At 41.2% G+C, this 17,048-nt stretch overlaps 1 protein-coding gene and 1 pseudogene across 2 annotated transcripts in view; both read left to right on the forward strand.

Moving 5' to 3' along the window:
• The window catches only part of Rrn3 (RNA polymerase I transcription factor RRN3), a 32,358-nt gene extending 15,926 nt beyond the window's left edge, over positions 1-16,432 (forward strand). Inside the window, exons 10-18 of one of the 2 annotated variants that reach the window (XM_004864899.3) lie at positions 584-676; positions 1,746-1,884; positions 5,768-5,898; positions 7,153-7,283; positions 8,283-8,467; positions 10,361-10,469; positions 12,632-12,784; positions 13,325-13,412; positions 14,515-16,432. In XM_004864899.3, the coding sequence (XP_004864956.1) occupies positions 584-676; positions 1,746-1,884; positions 5,768-5,898; positions 7,153-7,283; positions 8,283-8,467; positions 10,361-10,469; positions 12,632-12,784; positions 13,325-13,412; positions 14,515-14,697 (1,212 nt within the window). In that variant the 3' untranslated portion in view covers positions 14,698-16,432. The remainder of the gene's footprint in view (positions 1-583; positions 677-1,745; positions 1,885-5,767; positions 5,899-7,152; positions 7,284-8,282; positions 8,468-10,360; positions 10,470-12,631; positions 12,785-13,324; positions 13,413-14,514) is intronic. The other variant, XM_004864900.3, reaches the window with a different exon arrangement.
• Positions 1,891-5,255, forward strand: LOC101725128 (sec1 family domain-containing protein 1-like; annotated as a pseudogene).
• Positions 16,433-17,048: the final 616 nt, after the last annotated feature.

Consider the following 17,048-nt stretch of genomic DNA (forward strand, 5'->3'; position numbering starts at 1 on the left):
TGAGCCCGGGCATAGTGGTGCACATCTGTAATCCCAGCACTTGGGAGGCTGAGGCAGGAGGATTGCTGTGAGTTCAAGGCCAGTCTGAACTACATGGTGAGACCCTGTCTCAAAAAAATAAAAGATCCTCTGTAGAAAGTTTAAAAAGGCATGATTTGAACAGTATGTTAAAGTGAGGTATATGAAGTGTGGTACATACTTAATCATTCACATTTGGCTTGTACTTTATCATTTTTCTATTCTGATGATGTGCTTACAGAGCATGTATGTGTCGAGGATACAGAGGTTAAAGTAAATGTTGGTTGTGTTGAGGCTGATTTAGAGTATCTTGTCACAGTTTGTGTTGATTTTAAGTTTGCAGTAAAAGGCTTGGGTTGTAATATTTAATACTGGATAGAATGTAATATTGATGCTTTAATTCCTCCATGATGAAAATCAATTTATAGGTTTGTACTGTAATTGTTGTGTAAGGTGCTAATGTGGATGTCTTTGAAGTAGGTGTGGCAGAGGAATTTTCAGCCCTCAAATAGTTACATGTTAAATGTCTTTATTTTTTGATTATTATTATTTTGTTGTATTGTAGGTGAATGCCTCAAGGCAGGATATTGAAGATGCTGAGGAGACAGCAGCTCAAGCTTGTGGTGGGGCAGATTCCATGGAAGGATTGTTTAATATGGTTAGCATTTCTGTTAAAGCAGATCTGTGACTGTGAATTTCATCATTTCAGAGTATGGAAAGAGATACCTAGGGGCTTTTTACCTTTTTCAAGGCTTTAGGTTAAAACAATTAAAATAGTTTAGCAAATCTAAAAATAATTCCTTAAATGAGTATTTTGCTGCCATGTGATTTATTGCCTAATACAATTAGCTTATATCCAGGGCTTTGAATTAAGGTTTGGTGAAATATGCTTTGTTTTCATTCATATAGTTTTTTCAGTGTTTGTGTTTGAGCAAATGGGAAGTAGAAAAGCATAGTAGCTTAGCTTTGTGTTGCCAGTTGGATACCTTAAGGCAGCACTTTGCCATCTTGGGTGTTACCTGAGCGCTGGTGGGTTCTGTGGAAGAAGAGCCTAAGTCTTCAGGCAGGTGTTCTAGGGGACAGAGTGTGTCAGGGAGGAGCAGAGGGCAGGAGAAGGAGCTGAGCGAGGGCCTGGTCTCCCTTGGAGAACAGCAGTAGTCTTGTCCTGCAGTTGGGGCCAGGGACACAGGCTCTTCTAATCCCTTGTCAGTCAGTCTGTCAGTGGTCCTGAGGGATGGTCGTGGCTCCTTTTCTGCTGGCCAAGGGGGGAAGCTGTTGGATCTTGGCAGCCAACACTCACAGCAGTCTTGTGATCAGTACCCTAACCTGGAAAAGGGAACCCAGCAGCAGGAGTGCCCAGTGCAGTGGGCACCAGGAGCAGGGGCAAAGGAAGCCTGATGTTTGCATGGTCAGTTCTCCTGAGGTCTTTCAAGTGAGAGTGTAGGCTGGGATTAGCTCAGGGTTGGAACAGAGGCTTAGCATGTGCATGGCCCTGGGTTCAGTCCCAGAAACAACAAAAAAAGTAGAATTGAGCTGGCTCTCTGAATCTGCTTTTATCTCAAATTTCACAAGTGGCCCTGATTCACATCCCTGGATAAGAGCCCCTGCTTAGGAACATACCTGAGTATTTTCTCCCTTTTCCTGTGGGAAAATAACCACTTGTGAGGATTTTCTCCCACTAAACCATTTCCACTGAATTTTTAAAGTCAGTTTTTGCTTCTTCAAAGGATGAAGATGAAGAAGCTGAACATGAAACAAAGGCTGGTCCTGAGCAGCTTGGTCAGATGGTCCATCCTGTAGCTGAACGCCTGGACGTCCTGCTGTCCTTGCTTTTGTCCTATATCAAGGACGTCTGCTATGTGGATGGTAACAACCTGTGATCATCTCAGTAGCTCAGCAGCTCTAGGCTCTGCACGGGGCATCTTCTGTGTATGATCTCTAGTACTAATAAAAATCTAGTGTGAGATGAAAAAGGGTTTAGAGAGATCAGTTTACTTCCCAGTGTCACATAGGTTGAAAATGGTGGAACTGGTATTGAGACTCAGTTTTATTCATCTTCAAAGCCCCTGAGCTTTTCATTATTGTATTAAAAGATTATGGAGTTTGGTTAGTTTGAGGCAGAGACTAAATTATATGTAAGTTGTCAAGGCATCTAAGAATGGGGTAGTAGGTGTTCTGCGCTCTGCTTGCCAGCCTAGCCGTGGATGGTTGCGGGCAAGATGGCGGCAGCTAGTATGCGGGAGAGGCAGACAGTTGCTTTGAAGTGTATGTTGGATTTCATGTGCCTCATGTTAAAAACAGCACAGGAGAAACAGTATGGAAGGTTCTCATGACAGATTTGGTCAAGATACAGTCTCTCCTCTGCTGTCTGTGAAGGAGCTGAGAGACATGGGGATCACTCTGCATCTGCTTTTATACTCTGATCGAGACCCTATTCCCGATGTTCCTGCAGTGTACTACTTTGTAATGCCAGCTGAAGAAAATACTGATAGAATGTGCCAGGCTCTTCAGAATCAGCTGTATGAATCATTATTTAAATTTTATTTCTATTTCAAGAAATAAATTGGAAGGTATTGCAAATGCAGCATTAGCAGCTAGTGCAGTAACACAAGTAGCAAAGGTTTTTGATCAGTATCTCAGTTTTATTTGGAGGATATGTTTGTATTATGTAATCAAAATAAGGAACTTGTTTCATATTGTGCCATTAATAGAACAGATGTCACAGACACAGAAATGGAAACAGTTATGGACACTGTTGTTGATAGCCTCTTCTGCTTTTTTGTTCCACTGGGTGCTGTTCCTATCATCAGATGTTCAAGAGGAACCACAGCAGAAATGGTGGCAGGAAAACTAGATAAGAAACTTGGGGAAAATCTAAGAGATGCAAGAAATAGTCTTTTTACAGGTGACACACTGGGAGCCGGCCAGTTCGGCTTCCAAAGGCCTTTATTAGTCCTTGTTGACAGAAACATAGATTTGGCAACTCCTTTGCACCATACCTGGACATATCAAGCATTGGTGCATGATATACTGGATTTCCATTTAAACAGAGTAAATTTGGAAGAATCTTCAGGAATGGAAAACTCTCCAGCTGGTGCTAGACCAAAGAGAAAAAAACCAAGAAGTCTTACGATTTAACTCCAGTTGATAAATTTTGGCAGAAACATAAAGGAAGTCCATTCCCAGAAGTTGCAGAATCAGTGCAGCAAGAACTGGATTATAGAGCACAAGAAGATGAGGTCAGACGACTTAAAAGCATTATGGAGCTGGAAGTGGAAGATGAAGGGGCCATAGTGTGCTTTCTGACAATATTGCTAAGTTAATGTCAGCTGTGAGTTCTTTGCCAGAACTTCTTGGGGGAAAAAAAAAAAAAGTTACTGATCTCCATACAAATGTTGCCACTGCTGTTTTGGTTTTTGGTTTTTTGGTTGGTTTTTTTTTTTTTTTTTTTAGGTACTGGGGATCAAACTCAGAACCTTATGCTTGTGAGGCAGGCAGTGACACCATAGCCAAATCCCCAGCCCTGCCACTGCCATTTTAGAACATATGAAGGCAAGGAAGCTGGATGTATATTTTGAATATGAAGAAAAGATAATGAGCAAAACTACTCTGGATAAATCTCTTCTAGATATAATATCAGACCCTGATGCAGGAACTCCGGAAGATAAAATGAAGCTATTTCTTATCTGTTGTATAAGCAAATAGCAAGTACCTTGTGAGGCTGGTTTGGAGCAATATAAAAAACCTTTAACAGATGCAGGATGCAACCTTAACCCTTTACAATGTATCAAACAATGGAAGGTGTTTACTAAGATGGCATCAGCTCCTACCAGCTATGGCAACACCACCGCTAAACCAGTGGGTCTCTTATCACAAGTCATGAATACAGGATCACAGTTTGTGATGGAAGGAGTGAAGAACCTGGTATTGAAACATCAGAATCTTACTGTAACTCTTACTGTATTTTGGACAATCTCACGGAGGTGAGGTCAGACCCTGAAACTGATGACTATCGATCCCAAAATGCTGCGGGGCAGTCACAGCTCAGTTCCTAGAAACAAAAATCCATTCCAAGAGGCAATTGTTTTTGTGCTGGGAAGAGGCAACTACCTTGAATATCAAAATCTTGTTGACTACATAAAGGGAAAGGAAGGCAAACACATTTTGTATGGCTGCAGTGAGCTTTTCACTGCTGAGCAATTCATGAGAGAGCTGTCACAACTTGGACAGAAATAACACAGAAGAACCTAAATAAGAGAATCTACTTGGAACTTGGATAAATGTAAAAAGTCAAGAGCCAGATACTTTCCTCTCCATAACAATGGTCTAATAGGGAAACTCAGATTTATTAATTTTTAAGGAAATTCTACACTTAATATGATGTATACTGATCAAAAGAATAAAGCATTTCAGAAATTTTTTTTTTTTAAATGGTGCACTAGAAGGCATTGCAGTATGGTCCTTGGTGTAACACATTTAGTTTAGAGGATCTCTGCTTGGTACCATTGTTGCGCCAGATGTTGGGACTCTACTGGGCAAACCAGTATGCTTCTTGCCCTCATGAAACAATCTAGGGACTTTGCTATGAAAAAGGGCAAAATTTTTGTCCATCTGCTGTGCTAAGATTTAATAATGAGGCTAGTTATATGACATAACAAGACTTGAATCTGGTTGACACTGCTACTGTTTTTAACTGTTTTGCTATTTTAAAAATAAGACATGTTGATTAGAGAAAATTTGGAACGTACAGGAAAGGATAAGGACAATTAAGTGGCCACATTCCTACTAGTCAAAAATCATTAGCACGTTGATGTGTTTCCCTTTCCTGTTAGCACGTGTGTATGTATGACTTTATTGATTGATTACTTAGGTGCTAGGGTTCACACCCTTGTGTATAAGCGTTCTACCATTAAACCATATCCTTAGCCCCACAAATCTAATGAATTTGAGAGAATCACACTAAAAGTGTTTGCCCTTTACATGAATTATGACCATACTCTCATACAGTTCACTGTTCTAGAACAGTTTTCTTTTTTTATCTCCAGTATTAGGGACTGAGCCTAGGGCCTTATGCTTGCCAAGCAAGTGCTCTACTACCTAACTACATCTCAGACTTTTTGAATTTTATGACAGGGTCTTAATAAGTTGCCCGGGCTGGCTTCACACTGGAATTCTCCTGCCTCAGCTTCCTAAGTATCTGGGGTTACTGGCGCATTCCCCTATCCTAGCCTAAAGTGGTGGGTTTTTTTTGTTTTTTTTTGTTTTTTTGATCATATGAATTTAACTGGTTTCTCTTTCTTCACTAAGTAACAGCATGATGAAATTCTACACACCTGTGTTCAGTTATTTCCTTGTGATAAGTTCTTGGCAGTACAGTTAATCTATCAAAGAGCTTTTGCTTCATGAATTATAAAGTTGCCCTTTAAAAAGATTCAGATTTAAAAAAAAAATTTAGATTTATAGCTTCACAACTGTGTGTTGTGAAGTGACAGTCCACTTGCTTCCTTGTCAGTACTGGGTACACTTCTTGTGGGATTAAACCAAGGGCTTTTGCACCTTTGTGTTTTGAGACAGTCTTGCTGAGTCATGAGTTATTATACTTCAAAATCTGGAGTCTGCTTTGTGTTTTAATCATAGCCTAGTAGGTAATGCCATGTCTTGTATTGTGCTCTGTTTTAAAATTTGACAGATGAAATGGTAGCTTGAAAATAGCTATTTATAAAACTGAAATGCCAAATTTTCTCTGCAGGTAAGATTGAGATCAACAAAACAAAGGATTTATATCGTGATTTGATAGCCATCTTTGACAAACTCCTATTGCCCACCCATGCCTCCTGTCATGTACAGTTTTTCATGTTTTACCTCTGTAGTTTCAAGTTGGTAAGTAAAAAGATTATCTTATTTTTGCCCACAATTATTCCCTTAAAAACCAGGTGGAAGGAGACCATTGTGATTTCTTTTACCTGAGCTTGTTTTCTAAGTACCCTTAATACCCTTTTCACCAAACCAGTAGCTGCCTGTCAGTGTAGCTGGAGTTTCTGAAGATGTCACCATGCCTTTGGTCACTAGGTGGTGCCCTTTGCTTCAGAACTTTATATTAAAATCTTATATAGGGCTGGAGGTGGTGGCACAGGCCTATAATCCCAGCACTCAGGAGGCTGAGGCAGGAGGATTCCAGGAATTCGAGGCTAGTCTGGGCTACTAGTGAGTTTAAGGCTAATCTGGACTACATAGCAAGACCTTGTCTCAAAGAAAAGCATCTCATGGATATTTAACTGTTTCCTTTGTTCTCTCTCAGGATTGAGTTCTAACTAGCCCCAACCAAACTTTTTAATCCCTAATTTTAAAACTTAAAGCTTTGGGTTTCTTTTGGTGTAGGGGAAGAGAATACAAAAGGCTGTTACCTTTTCTTTGCAACTCCGTTGCCTTTAACAGTTAGGTCATGGGTGAGAAAGTTAAATTAATCTACCCAAACCTGGGGTTGCTAGCTAGTTAAATCCATTATGCACAAAGACAGGAAGGCTACTTTGCCATTTGAACAGGTACTGTAATTCCCATTCCAGGGAAGGCAGCTGATTTCTTCGGTTTCCAGTTTGGACTGGAATCACTTGAAGCATCTTACAAAATGCAGATTTCAGGGCTGGGGATTTAGCTCAGTGGTTTCGCTGCCTGCTGCGCAAGCGCAAGGACCCAAGTTCGATCCCTGGTACCAAAAAAAAAAATGCAGATTCCAAAGCCCTGTCTTAGATCTACTGAATCTGCACCTTCAGGATTAGTTTTTTGTTGAGTCGCTATTTTGCTCAGCCTGGACTCCAACTCCTGTGCTCAGGTGACCCTCTTACCTCTGCTTCCCTGGTAGCTGGCACAGATGGGCACCAACATGCCCAGCACTTAGCTCAGCTAGGATTAGGTTCCAGTGGACTATTTGTTACCTAGGATGCCTTTAGTTTTCAGTATTATTTTATGATGTTTTAAAAATAAAAACCATGGTCACTGTATTCGTTATTTAGTGGTGTTAACTGAGATACTAGAAGTTACCTCTCATGTTGGAGAATTTAAAAATCTTAGGATTCTGATAGCCAGAATATCTTAAGCATTAATAAGAGATCAGGCTAACACGTTCTCTTTTTATAGGGATTTGCAGAAGCATTTTTGGAACATCTCTGGAAAAAATTACAGGATCCAAATAATCCTGCCATTATCAGGCAAGCTGCTGGAAATTATATTGGGAGCTTTTTGGCAAGAGCTAAATTTGTTCCTCTTATGTAAGTAACCTAATTTTTGGAGTACTTGTTAATCATGCTTTTTAAAGATGATAGTATTGTGTCAGGTCAAAGAAATATCTGTCTTTTTTGGAGAGCCTATCTTTAAAGTGAAAAAGATCTGTCCCCCATTCTATGTAAGACATTTAAATTTCCAATAAGCACTTTCAGAATAAAGTGTCTTCTGTTTTAGATGTAAAACCTCAGGCAAAGCTTTTGTTAGCTGTTCTGTGTGGTTTCGTGTGAATGTGAAATACATTTGTCTTTGTGGATAGAATACAGCATTATATAGTATTTTGATTGATTTTGTCGGGTTGTCATTTTTCATGTGCATTCCAAATCAACTGTATCTGTTAGAGCTGAAGAAAAGCCCTTTTAAAGGTGATAGAAATGATTGAGGGTGTGGGCCAATGATAGAGCATGTGCTTAGCATGTGTAAGGCCCCTAGGATCAAACCCTGCACCAAAAGAAAAAGTAATGCAAAGCCAGTTTCTTCAGGTGATCGGTGAAGATCACTTTAGCCAGAGATACTGTTAAAAACCCTTTTGGAGGGCCGGGGATTTAGCTCGGTGGTTTCACCACCTGCTGCGCAAAAGCGCAAGGACCTGAGTTCAATCCCTGGTACCAAAACAAAAACAAAAAACCCTTTTGGAACAACTAAATCCATCTTGGTTAAATTGTTGACCATAGGACTACATCAGAATATCATGCGGAGTAGTGAAGCCCACCAGACCCTTGTTCGTGAGGTGTTGGTTCTTTGGCCATGTCGTCCTGAGGGCTGGGAGCCCATCCAAGAAGCCCCTTAGAGTTGGGGATTAAACCCAGTGCTCCATGCATCCTGGGCAACCACTTTACCACTGAAAAGCTGTACCCTCAACCGTGGGTAGTATATAAAGCCTATGAATTTTCTGTGGTTTGTAACGAATGGCAGTTGTGTATCTTTATGTCCCTGGAGTTTTCTCATGAACAAGTAGAGTTGACCTGAGCTTTTCTTCTTTCCAGTACTGTAAAGTCGTGCCTCGATCTTTTGGTTGATTGGCTGCACCTGTACCTTAATAACCAGGATTCAGGAGCAAAGGCTTTTTGTGATGTTGCGCTCCACGGCCCATTTTATTCAGCATGCCAAGCTGTGTTCTACACCTTTGTTTTTAGACACAAGCAGCTTTTAGATGGAAACCTGAAAGAAGGTCAGTATGTGGGACTGGTGGCCTCAAATTGGGTTTTCTTAACATACTCATCATACTTCAGAATGATAGTTCTTTTCTTTTTTTGAAATTTTATTGGAAACTATGGATTCAGAAAACTGCATGTGCACTCACACTTTTACAAATAATTTCAAGCATTTCACAGGCTCCTACAAGCCCTTTAAGCCTCCTCCTCTTTAACTGTTGATTGGTTTGCAGTTGATCCCTGCTTTCGAGAGTGGAGCGCTTGTGCTGTGTCGGTGCCCTGCACACTTCCGACGCACCCTGTCCCTGTCCGTGGAACAGCCCACTGGAGGGCTGTGCTTGGGGTCACATAGTTATTGCCCGGATTAGAGCCCGAAGCCATGCCAGGCTGATTATAAAGCTTGTGGTCATAGGATTCTGCTCCTCTGAAGTGTGGAGAGATAATTCACCAGTGTTCCATTTTGCTGACTTCTGAGGCTTATTTGTAACAAACCTACCAGATGAGATGTGTTAATGTATTTTTCAGGTGAAGAGAATCCCAAGAACAATGTAATTAAGTCAGTTTAGGTTATTTTATTTTCATGAAAAATCAGATAAATTACAGCTGTTTCCCGTAAGCCGAGGTCTCGGCCTTGACACTCTTGACATTTTGGGCTGAATAATCCTTTGCTGTGGAGGGCTATCCCGTGAGTTGTTTAGCAATATCCCTCACATCCACCTACCAGAAGCCTCTAGCACCGCCCCCCCCCCCCCCCAACTGTGGCAACTATACTCCAAGTACCTCCAGGCACTGCCACCTGTCCTCTGGGGACAGTGTCCTTAGGGCAAGAACCAGAGTGCTGTACTGAAGTGCTCATGTGTTGTTTCATGTATTTACTTATACCCTGCATACTAAAAAGATGTGGGCATTGACGTGTGAACTAGTAGGAAGATGAGGCTTCACAAGGTAAGGAAATCTCTGCTTTTTGTAAACATAAATATCAGGGATCTTGAAGTGTCTTATTTTACCAGGGTAGGAGAGGTGTATGAGAGAGGCTATCATGGTATCACCAGGCTGTCCTCGAATTTGAGATCCTCCTGCCCCAGCCTTCTGAGTCACTGGGAGCACAAATGACCCTAGCCATGCCCAGCTTCTAGGAGATAATTAGTTCCAAGGTAGGGGTTTTGTCTAAAAAAAAAGAAATACAAGCTGATCACACCTGAAAACATTGGTGAACTTCACTCATAATCCAAGATATGCAGTTTAAAACGAGGTAGTTTTGTAGTTTTGTACCTGTTAGGATTTTAGCTGTAATCAGACCTCGTGGTTTCCCCCTCTCAACAGCATATGGTATGTGTGCATTCCACATTTTCATAGTCCTACAGCCCACAGAGACCATGTGCTTACTTGGGTCTTGAAAGGAATCAGCTGTATTCAGAAAAGCTGTTTCAGTCCTAAGTGAATGCAATCAGTTTCATGGTGTGTCTAAGCGAAAAAAGCCAGGCATGATGGCACACACCTATAATCCCAACACTCTGGGAGGCTGAGGCAGGAGGGTATCAAGTTTTGAGCCCCAGCTGGGTAATTTAGTAAGAACTTCCCTCAATCAAATAAGGGCTGGGATGTAGCTCAGTGTAAAGGCCCTGGATTCAGTCTTCAGTACAGTACAGCAAGAATGAATGAAGAAATGAAGGGTAAGGCACATACTATACTACTGGCCACAGGGTCTCACTGTGTGGTTCAGGCTGGCTTCAAACTCCAGATCTTCCTGTCTCAGTCACACAGTGGTGGGATTACAGGTATGTGCCACCACCCTGGCCCTAAATTGTTTTATCAATATGTGGTAATTTGTGTTGTTGAAGATATCTTAGACTTTTCGAATGTATTTGTACCTTTCTAAAAATCTTGGGTTTTTTTCATTTAAATTGAAGGGTTAAGGTACCTTCAGAGTCTAAATTTTGAACGTATAGTGATGAGCCAGCTAAACCCTCTGAAGATTTGCCTGCCATCAGTGGTTAACTTCTTTGCTGCTATCACAAAGTAAGTTATTTCTTTTATAGATGTTATTTAAAGGTAAATTTCTGAGGCAAACTGCTGTGTTAAGGCACTAAAAGTAAATTTATGTTTGTGTTTGTCCTGTAAAATTCCATTAAATGTTTGAGAATTAATAATAGAACAGTAGAAGCCAGGCGTGGGAGTGCAAACCTGATCTCATCACTCGGGAGGCTGAGGCAGGAGGATCACCTCATGTTTGAGGCCAGCTTGAACTACATAGTAAGACCCTGTCTCAAAAAAAGAAAAAAAATTGAAACACTAATAACCTAGCCCCTACAGGAACTATTTCATTGCAGCTATTGTTTTTGTACCTTGGTGTCATTGGAAATGGCTACTACTTATTTGAAGGGGATAATTTGACAGAAGCCTAGGCAGTTTGCATAAGGCAACTAGTAAACTGAGGACATGTAAACTGAAGGTGCTTATCAGAGTGCCACAATAGCAGTAATAATAAACTGGTTAGGAGGTCTGTATTCCCCAGGAGGTTAGTTTCGAAGAGGACTGTCTGCTCTCAGGCTGAGTAATGATAGCTGATCCATAGCCTTTGCTGTGTGTCAGGTACAGTCCAAGCACGTCACATAGAGCTCGTTTAAGCCTCACACAACCTTGTGGTTGTCTTATTTCCCCATTTATAAATGGGGAGGTGGAGGTACAGAAAAGTTAAATTCCAGGCTTAATGTCCCTAGCTAGGCTGCCGAGCTGAGATGTAAATGCACGCAGCTGGGGTTGGGCTGTTGCTTAGTGGTGAGCCCTTGCCTATCGTGCATGAAGTCCTCAGTTCAGTCTCCAGCAGCAGAAATTTAAAAAAACAAGTGTACCCAGCCTGGTTCCTTCGTTAGCACTCACTAAGTCACTCTGCTTCAAGGAGACAGTGATTTAGACTTTGGTCACTTAAGTAGGATATTCAGGTAGGGTCATAGCTTAAAATCTTCAGCAGTTCAGACTTCTTTTTTTATGGCTTGTTCTCCTTAGCCTGCTACTCTCAGCAACCTCAGTTATTTGTGGGGCATCTAGTTCAAGGTATCCTTTCTCCTGAGATCTCAAAGTGATAGGGCTGAAGGTTGTAGCTCAATGGTAGGATGTTTACTTGGCATGTGTGGCACCCTAGATGATTACATTTGATCCCCGGCACTGTCAAAAAACAGAAGAGAAGATGAAGTAAAGAGTTTAGAAAAAGAACCTAGAAACAGTGGTATTGAGTGGGTGAAAGATGCACGCACACTGATACAGACAGGAAGCAGCTGGAGGAGTATAGACTGATGAGGTAAAGCAGAGGAAGCAGCCCTCCAGTAGCCCCGAGGGGCAGAGGCTCGAGGTTCAGGGTTGGCATGTGCGGCTGAGAGCAGAGGATTGAAATAAAGGTCTGTATCTAGGAATTTATGTGTATCATTCTGCAGCCGTTGGTTTTGCTTACTTGGTGGTTCTGAGCTGCGCCTATATTGACTGGTAGAACTTTTATTTTTAACTACTGTGTTTTTTTGTATCATCAGGCCTTTTTTGAGATTTAAGCTGTTTAGTTTTCCAGTATTGGGAACAACAGCTTAGGAACATTCTCTGTATGTCCCGGTGTACAAGGTCATACTCCTTGTCACACACCCAAAGAAGTGCAGTCGCTAGGCTGTAGGGGATCGAGGGCTTCCCCTGCACCTTCCCCTGCGCTTTGCTGGTTTACTCTCCCACCAGGAAGGAGAGAGATGCCTGTCTGGGCTATGTGTTTTTACAGTTGCAGCAGTCACCTCCTGTGAGAGTGGAGGGTTTTCTTCAGCAGCAGCCAGGCTTCCCATCAACAACCCCTATCCCCCCGGAAGCTGCCGACTCCCCTCTTCACCAGTGCCCCGGAGCTTTTGCAAACAAACCACCTATCTATGTAAACTAAGAATTTTGCTTTGTAGACAGGTTAATTTTTCAAAATAGCTATTAAGCTAAGCCCACTTTCATATTCTAAGCAATGATAGCCACATTTTCTTTCTTTGCAAGCTTGTAATAGGCCAAGGAAACTGCCATAAAGGTGTTTTATGCTATTTTTTTTGTACCAAGTTCATCAGTAGCTCTGTGGTCATCACAATTGTCACACGTGCTATGTCCATACAGGAGTAATTCCAGCCTGCTAATTGTCTCCATCTGTGTTGGTCTTGCTTGTTCCACAGTAAATACCAGCTAGTCTTCTGCTACACTATCATTGAGAGGAACAATCGGCAGATGCTACCAGTTATTAGAAATACGGGTGGAGGGGACTCAGTGCAGACCTGCACAAACCCGCTCGACACCTTCTTCCCCTTTGATCCTTGTGTGCTTAAGAGGTAGGCGCTTCCAAACACCAGACAGTGGCAGCAGGGAGTTTAACTGTGATAGATACTTGCTTTTGCTAAATTTGAGAGTTAAGAGTGTCTTTGAACCCCACCTGAAATACTCCCCCTCACTTTGAACACAGTCATCGTTCTTGGCTATGTAATTTTTACTATTAAAACTTTTTTAGGAGCTAGGGATGTAGCTTAGCACTACACCTTCCTGGCAAGGGCAAGGTCCTGGGTTCGATTCCTGGTACTGGGGGAAAAAACTTTAAAAAAATTTAAACATGCACTGTATGTTTTGATCACCCTTTGTAGCTTAGAAACAGTTCAACTTGAAATATGGGAAACAGTATTTTGAAATCTCATCTGTAGGAGTGAATGAAGTCAACAAAAAAGCCTCATCAGTTACAGTACTTACGTGGGATATTTTCTTTAATATTATTTGAGCTGTAGTCTTCTTGGTTTTGGAAAATGGATCTTGTGAGAGAAAAGCATAATGTGATTGTGATGAAATGTTCAGCCTGACTGAAATGTGATCCCTGTTGACAGGTCAAAGAAGTTCATCGATCCCATTTATCAGACGTGGGAGGACATGAGTGCTGAAGAGCTTCAGGAGCTTAAGAAGCCCATTAAAAAGGTACATGTATGAAGCTGCACTTCCTCAGAAGGCTTTGGTGGAGACAGGCCACGGTCACATGGTAAACCGCAATGTTACACTTTATTAATGCTGTGTTCATTTTACCTTTGCAATAGCCTAGACCTGAGTTAATGTTCTTTTTGTTGTTGTTTTGGTACTAGGGTGGAAGCCAGGGCCTTGTGCTTGCTGGCCGGTGCTCTACCTGAACTGCCTTCCCCTGCCCTGTCTCCTTTGCTTAATAAGTAACCTTTGGGAGGCCTAATTTATTTTTGTCTTTATATTTTGCATCTTGGGGTTCATTCATTCACTCAGTCTGATTAGGTACAAAGGCTATAACACTGAGCAAGAATGCCATGTTATTTTATCTGCCTTCATTGAGATTAAAATGTTTGAAAATCAAACTTTAAACAAAATAATTATAAGGTGTGTTGAGCAGTTGTTTGGATAATTTGTAATAATGGACTAAGTATCAAAGGAAACTTTTTTCCTCAGTACTGGGGATCAAACTCGAGACCTTGTACTTGTGAGGCAGGCATGGCGCCACTGAGCTAAATCCCCAGCCCTAGGAAACTTTTGAAATTAAGATATTTTATCTTTATCTTTGTAGAAATAGCACATTCCTGCCAGGCGTGATGGCACATGCGTGTAATCCAGCATTCAGGATGCTGAGACAGGAGGATTACCACAAGTTCTAGAACAGTCTGGAACACATAGTGAGTTCAAGGCCAGCTTGAACTACATAGTGAGACCCTGTCTCAAAATATAAAAAAGAGGGCCAGGGGTTTAGCTCAGTGGTTCTGCCGCCTGCCTTGGCAAGCACAAGGTCCTGAGTTTGATCCCTGATACCAAAATAAATAAATAAATGAAATAATAGAAATAAAAAAGAACTAGCCCATTCCCGTGGAAAGGATATTTTGAGATGAGGTCTGCTGTGTTCACCAGGCTAGTGTTAAAACTCCTGGGCTCAAATAATCCTCCTGCCTCAGCCTCCCAAGTATCTGGAATTCAAGTGCATACAACTGGGTCTAGCAGGAAAGGAATTCTTGAAAGCTTTCAAACCAGTGTTTGTGATCTTATTGATAATCTGGGTTTTGTATCCTAGGAGATGGTAGAAGATGAAGATGATGATTTTTTGAAAGGTGAAGTGCCTCAGAACGATTCCGTGATTGGGATTACACCAAGCTCCTTTGATGCACATTTCCGAAGTCCTTCCAGTAGTGTGGGCTCCCCACCAGTGGTATACATGCCTGGCCAGTCCCCGCTTATCTCAAGAATTTGTGATTGAGGTGCATTGCTCTTCCTGGCATGGCCTTGGTGTCCAGGCGTGTACTCTTGGCGCTGACTGGACTACAGTACAGACTGCGGGCACTGTGTGTTCCACTTAGACTCCTTAGCGTCTGATAGACACTTTTTCGGTTATGTTTTTTTTTTTTCTCCCCTTACAGACAAAAGGAAAAGACTATTATGTGCAATATTTTATAGAGGGGTTATGATAAATGTTGAAGACTGCTTGTTTAATGTGTATCTTTTTTTAATGTTGTGTAATTTTTAGTATCAGCACTAGCCCATTTTAATAGAAGGCCTTTTTAAACATCAGTTCTTTTTAGAGCCATAGTCAAAAAACTTTCTTGATCTGATTTCAGTAAAAAATCCTCGGATAAATCCTCTGTTTAAAAGCTAGAATGTTTATTTTGTCTGTATTTGTTTACTTTCTGCTGTAATTGTATTTGTGTGTTGGGACTTTACTGAGTTCAGAGAAGATGAAAGTGGGGAGATGCTGGAGCTGGGCTGAGAGGCCACATCTCCAGGGACTTCCGAGGACCGTAGACGACAGGAGGGAAGAGAGAAGGCATTTATGGAAACAGGGTCACACAGATGGTGTACTTATCGGTGTAAAGATGGATTTGGAAGAAAAGCAGAGGTCAGGTAAATGTAATTTGTGTTGACAAAGTGGGTTGGGCTTTTGTAAAACACACCAAACACTGCTTCACCCTTCAACTTCCAAGCATTCTATTAGAAATGACTCTGCCAATTTGCACTAGTTACATTTGGTTTTGACCAGTATCATTTGGTTATTTTGAAGTGTTTCTTGATTATTTGGTGGAATGGTTGCTGTCCACAATAGGCCAAAGTTACTCCTGCTGATCCATCTAATGGCTGTGCATATCATCGATTTGGCCTGATGAAATCCTTCTGGAGCAAGTCTCCATATTTTTATAATAAACCCTGAGAGAGGGCTCGGGATTTAGCCTAGTGGTTCCGTCGCCTGCCTTGCAAGTGCAAGGACCCGAGTTCGATCCCCAGTACAAAAAAAAAAGCCCTGAGAGAGGAGTCTTAGCCTTGCTTTGAACGACTTTGTGCAAGTGCTTCCAGAGGCACTTTGAACCTCAAGTATGTTTCCCTTTTGTTCCTTGTATGTATACTTTGTGTATTTGTGAAGATGATCATCTTTAAGCATATTTATTTATCTGCCATGTCTATTTAAAGGCAAGCAGTATTTTCATGATCACAAATATTTTGTAATATTACTTCTTTCCTAGGCTCTTGTATATACTCTTGTATGATTACATTGACAGCAATGTAGAGTTTGAATTTCAGTCTGTAAATAATCTTTTTGGAAAAAGGAAACTTACTGCTTTAAGAGATTTTGGGTGCTCACTTCAGCACATACACCACAAGGTTTTGGATATTGGTGACTTTTTTCTTGGTGACTTGATTCAAAGTCATTAAAGAACCTTCAAGGTTCTCTGTTTTTTTTTTAACTGCTGATAAAAACATGGATTTTTGTATATTGGATAAAGTAAATGAAATTGTATCCACAGAAATTGGGAGGAGTGGATGGGGTCTTTGTGGTTTGGGAAGTAGTTATAATATAGAATACATTTATTTACAGATAAATCGTAATTTTAAAGGGGTTTGAGGAAAATATCCATTGTGAAAATAAAACGATATGGTTAATCTGGAACTTTCATTCTTATGTCAGTAAAGAGGGGTACCTTAATAAAGACTTCTCACATAGACATTCTTTTGATGTGTGTGTGTTACTGATTTGTTGTATTAATGTATTGTTTTTTTATGTTGGAAAACTGCTTCTGAGTCCTCACTGTTAAGTAGGGACTATTACCAGTGTATACTTTGGGAGTGTTGAGAAATAAACGGCACACCGTGATGAGGATGGCTTCCATGTATGTTGTGTGAAGTGTCCAGGGCTTTCCCTGAGCACATCCAGCCAAGAGTCACAGGCCTGAACCAGGTACAAGGAAACAAACATCTCTCCAAAGAAAATTACATGCTTTGAAAGAACAACTATACAAAAATAGTGAAATGTCCTTGAAATTACATGAACATAATGACATTGTGGGTAGGTGAGCAAGATTTTCTTCATATCTGGCCAGGCAATTTAATCCAAGATGCAGACACAGTCTAGAGCAGTGATGGTGACCCTTTTACAGCTTTTAGTGATAACAGCAGGCTGCGGCATGCATGCCATAGGTTCGCCACCACTGGTCTAGAGATTCATAAGCCTGAAGTTACTTGGAAAAAATCACTTACTGAGACGGTCTCACTATGCACCCCAGGCTGGTCTTGAACTCATGCTTCCCAGGATCCTGCCTGAAACCTCCCCAGCGCTGGGTT

Source organism: Heterocephalus glaber, unplaced genomic scaffold (genome assembly GCF_053883595.1).
Source record: "Heterocephalus glaber isolate CG9 unplaced genomic scaffold, H.glaber_assembly_v1.0 deba00001781, whole genome shotgun sequence".
Classification (NCBI taxonomy): Eukaryota; Metazoa; Chordata; class Mammalia; order Rodentia; family Bathyergidae; genus Heterocephalus; species Heterocephalus glaber.